The 5,241-nt window shown below is 35.0% G+C and overlaps 1 protein-coding gene across 1 annotated transcript; it reads left to right on the top strand.

The window, feature by feature from the left end:
- The first annotated feature begins 3,705 nt into the window (after positions 1 to 3,705).
- LOC107775088 (flavonol sulfotransferase-like) lies at positions 3,706 to 4,999 on the top strand. Its single transcript, XM_016594768.2, has one exon. It carries the CDS (start codon positions 3,802 to 3,804, stop codon positions 4,870 to 4,872), a length of 1,071 nt encoding a protein of 356 aa, XP_016450254.2. The 5' UTR covers positions 3,706 to 3,801; the 3' UTR covers positions 4,873 to 4,999.
- Positions 5,000 to 5,241: the final 242 nt, after the last annotated feature.

Genomic DNA, 5,241 nt, shown 5'->3' with positions numbered 1-5,241 from the left:
ATACTGTTGCAGCGTGTAACCTGATCCAAATATAATATTGTTGTGGCGTGCAAACCAATCCAAATATAATATTGTTGCGGCGTGCAACCCGATCCAAATATAATATTGTTGCGGCATGCAACCCGATCTACATATAAAGTTCAACACCAATCACAACAAAAGTCCCGACAAGGGACCAATAAAGAAACAACACTATCCCGGCAAGGAATCGACGGTATAAGTAAGTACATCCGGCAAGGGAAAATCAACTATAACCAAACTTGTTCCAACATCTAAATACCTCAACTAGCACCAATATTCAATCATAAGTAATTTCCACGAGGATAATCATAATCCTTGTCCAACTCAGAGAATCAACAACTTAGGCATTCATAGTATTTATTCGGAACACAACAATATCAATTTAACACTCACGATCATGCTTGACACCAACGTATAAATACTCGTCATCATGCCTATACGTCGTACTCAACAAGTAACATATAGAAATTAGGACTCAACTCCTAATCCCTCAAGCTAAGGTTAGACCAAACACTTACCTCGAACTTCCACGGCCAACTCAAGCCTCAAACACCGCTTTTCCTTTAGAATTCGCCTCCAAACAACTCGTATCTAGTCCAAATTGATTTAACAACATCAATAAACGCTAAACAATCCAATTCCAATGCTCAATTGTAGAATTCCCATCATTCTTCCCAAAAAGTCAAAAATCGACCCCGGGTCCGCTTGGTCAAAATACGAGGTTCGGACCAAAACCCGATCACCCATTCACCCACAAGCCCGAATATGTATTTAGTTCCGAAATCCAACCCCAAAATGAGGTCTAAATCCTAATTATGCAAGAAGCCCTAACTCTACCCAAATCCCTAATTTTCTACCCTTAGGACCATGATTTAGGCCTAGAAATCTAATGCGTGTTAATGGAAATTGAAGAAAATGAGTCTATCACATACCTATGGATTTGTAGTGATGTTCTCTTTCAAAAATCGCCCAATTTGGAGTTTGGAAGAAGAAGTTATGAAATTTTGGTTAAGTCCCGTTTTGGCTTCTGTTTTAAAATCACTGGACAGGCCTTCATCGTGTTCGCGATGTGTCAGGCTTAGGTGACCTTCACGTTTGCGTTCGTCGGCTCGCGTTCGCGGAGCTTCATCTCCTAGAGCCTTCGCGTTCGCGGGCCAGTGGCCGCGTTCGCGTAGCACAAGATTCCCTTCCCCCTGCCCAGGCCATTAGCCTACGTGTTCGCGAGTGCCTGGACGCGTTCGCGAAGGGTACTCCCCCCACAGCCTCGCGTTCGCATCCCAAGCTCTGCGTTCGCGAAGAACAAATTGACACTTGAGAAATTTGCCTTATGCGTTTGCGAGTGGGACCACGCGAACGTGAAACACAAAACCTCTGTGCACTGAGAGCAGCAAAAACCTGCAACTTTTTCCAAGTTCAAAACTTTTTGAAACCTATCCGAAACTCACCCGAGCCCTCGGGGCTTCAAACCAAACATGCATACCAACTCAAAAACATCATATGAACTTATCCATGCGATTAAATTGCCAAAATAACCTTTTAAACAACGAATTTAGCATAGAAATCTAAGAAAAATCTCAAAACCTTCAAAGTATGAATTTTCACAACTACGGGTCCAAATCACCTCAAACGACTTCTGTTTCTTACCAAATTTCATAGACTTATCTTAAATTACATATAAGACCTGTACCGGCTCCGGAACTAAAATACGGGCCCGATACCATCGAGTTTTAAGCACATTTTATTTTCAAAACTCAGAAATAATTTCAGAAAATAATTTTCTTTAAAAATTCATTTCTCGGGCTTGGGACCTCGGAATTCGATTCCAGGCATACGCCCAAGTCCCATATTTTCCTACGGACCCTCGGAACCGTCATATCACGAGTTCGGATCCGTTTACCCAAAATATTGACCGAAGTCAACTTAAATCCATTTTACAGTTAAAATTCATCATTTTTCACAGATTTTCATATAATAGCTTTCCGGCTACGCGCCCGGGCTGCGCAGGCAAATCGAGTCGGAACGAAGAATTCATTTTAAAAACAAGTGATGACCTTTTGGGTCATCACAAATTGTCTCTTGGCGTGTTGGTTATGTACTTGATTTTTTTATAAGAGGTCAAAGGTTTGAACCTCAACTAATACAGTTTTTTGTAAATATTTGAGAGAGTCTTGTAGTTAAAAATTGTGATAAAGTAAAATTGAATTCGGGATAAAGTAAAATTGAATTCGGAACCTTTTCTAGCTTAAAACTCAACAAAACCAACAGAGCCTATTTTTTGTATGATAATTAAAGTTATTATTCTCGTTCTTTTATAAATCTCGACACCGCTTATAAAAATCGTTGCTTACGCCTCCACTTCTACTCTATATTCATAAATTAAGCAACTACTGTATAATTGATTTTAATTAAAGCTAAGTGTAGTACTTTCATATCTTTTTACGTGATAAAGACAGTTTCTATATGCTAATGTCAACTACATGTTCAACTATGGGAGGTTCACATGAGGAGTCCATTATTCAAATGGTCACTCAACTATCCCAAATTATCTATTAGAGTCATTTTTCTTTCGTTTGTAACAACAAAGACACTTAATTATGTCTATAGCACTCAGAAGGTCATTCAACTAGATTTTTAAATTTTGGATTGCCAAATACCTATTTTACTCTCTAAATTATAAACATTTATCTTCTTTTTATTTATTTTTTAAATTTTTTAATATTATGATTTCCCCTTTTTAATTTACATTATGGAACCTATAGAATAATAAATTTTATTTATAAATTAAAAAAATGAAAAATATTTAAGCATATATAATGCTTGAATATCAAAATAATGAGCATAGCAAAAAAATTATTTAGAATAATTTGTCCGTAATAATAATTTTAATATTAAAAAAAATTCAAAAACTTATTTACACAATTGAGAATAAAATAAAATAAAATAAAGGTTGTAAAATATAATAATTTAAATAAAGGCATTTTTATAATATACATTATATATTCTTGAAAATTAATTATATTATTATTCCGTCATTATATGAGCTAAAAACTAATGTATCAATTTTTATTTTATAAATAAATATATTTATTCTATAGTTAAGTCCACAATGTAGATTAAAAAGAGAAAAAATTATAATATCTAAAAAGTTAAAAAAAACTGATAATTTAGAGGATAAAATAGGCATTTGACAATAAAAATTTGAAAAATCTAGTTGAATGACTTTCTCAGTGCTATAAGCATACTTAAGTGACTTTGTTGTTACAAATGAAACAAAAGTGACTTTAGCATATAATTTGAGATAGTTGAGCGAGCATTTGAGTAATAGACTCTTCACATGGGCCCTTGCCAATGTGTTTCCTTATCACTATTAAATAAGTGTAAGTCTCTATATTAATTAATTGTTTAGATTATTATTTAGCTTCAATAAAAACTATTTTAATCCATTCAGATCGATTTTGAGAGATTGTCAATATACCTAATATACATATTCTAGAATGATATTTAAATGCCTGCTGAATCACAAGAGTGTATTTAAATGATAGTCAACTACATATTATTGGAGCAGTAACCTAGCAACCAACCCTTTTTTTCGCCAATAAATTAGAAACAGAGTTCAAATGCCAAAAAGGTAAATTGATTCAGCTTACCTTAAAACTCAAATGAAATAGGGCTTATTTGCAATTTATGAAAAATCTCTTCTAGTATATATATGTCAATGGAGAAGTTGTCTACAATCAGGATCAAAGTTTTAAATTCTTGAATTACTTCTTTGACCAAAAAATGAGCTCCTCTTTCTCTTCCAAAGCTAGTCGCTTATCAGCCAATTATGGATCAGAAAATTCCGAGAAAATGATGAGCATGAAATTCGAAGAGATAATATCAACCCTTACCAAACGAGAAACCCTCTATCCTTGTCGTGATCACTATCAATATAAAGGCTTCTGGTTCCCTTTTCGCTACTTAAGACAAACTTTATCCATGCAAGAAAACTTCAAGGCTCAACCCTCTGATATTTTCCTCTGCAGTTATCCAAAAACAGGTACCACTTGGCTTAAAGCCTTGACCTTTTCCATTATAACCAGAGATCGTTTTTCTGATGATGATTCCACAAATCCTTTGCTAACCAAGCAACCCCACGAGTGCGTGCCGACTGTTGAAGTTGACAGTTTCACGAATCCTACTTTAGTAGAAACAGAGTTCCCGTTGTTGGCTACACATCTCCCTTATACTTGCTTACCACCATCTATATTAGAATCTGATTGCAAAATCATTTACATATGTAGGGAACCAAAAGACACTTTTGTTTCTTGGTGGCATTACATGCAAAAGGTTAAAGAAAGCGCCGATGCATTCAAAGCAGAGGTTGTTCCATTCGAACAGGAATTCAAGTGGTTTTGTGAAGGCAAATCGTCATGTGGACCGTACTGGAACCATGTTTTGGATTACTGGATAGCAAGTAGTGTAGATAGACCAGAGAGAGTGTTCTTCTTAAAGTATGAAGACTTGAAGAGCAACACGTTGTGCTATGTAAAGAAATTGGCGGAATTCATGGGTAAACCATTCTCTACAGAGGAAGAGAATCAAGGGGTAGCTGAAAAAATAGTGGCACGCTGTCATTTTGAAAGTTTGAGCAATTTAGAGGTGAATAAGAGCGGCTGGATTCACCCAAATACTTTTAGAGTCAAGAACAGTGCGTTTTTTCGAAAAGGAGAAATAGGAGATTGGAAGAATCTTTTGACTGAGGATATGGCAAAATCAGTTGACCACATAACGCACGAAAAATTCCAATCTTTGGGCTTTACATGGATCCCTGTTTCAACAAATGAGTGCAAGAACAATGCAAAAGATTAAGGGAGTAGTGAATTAAGAAGATTGCTTTTGGTATTATCGTTTCTGTATTTCCTTAATTTTTCTTCTTTGATTCTCTTGTGTCATTGGTGTGTGCAGTTTAGTACTGGTTTGCAATAAAATACTATATTTGGGACATATTGTTTTGATTTTCAATTCTTTATCATGAAATTGTGAAATGTGGTTACGCTAAATATTCAGTCAACTCGCTGTAAGAGTTAAATATCTCACATAATAACAAATTTTTTGAGGAAGGTAGATTTTCCAAGATAGCTTCTCTGTAAGACATAAAAGAAAAATGCTTATGTCGAGTTATTTTCTGCTTATTATTTTCCATAACACTTTAATTTTAAAAATAAGTTTAATTCATCA

The sequence above is a fragment of the Nicotiana tabacum genome, chromosome 7 (assembly GCF_000715075.1).
Source record: "Nicotiana tabacum cultivar K326 chromosome 7, ASM71507v2, whole genome shotgun sequence".
Classification (NCBI taxonomy): domain Eukaryota; kingdom Viridiplantae; phylum Streptophyta; class Magnoliopsida; order Solanales; family Solanaceae; genus Nicotiana; species Nicotiana tabacum.
The sequence above is the reverse complement of the archived record's forward strand: the minus strand, read 5'-3'. Positions and strand labels throughout refer to the sequence as shown.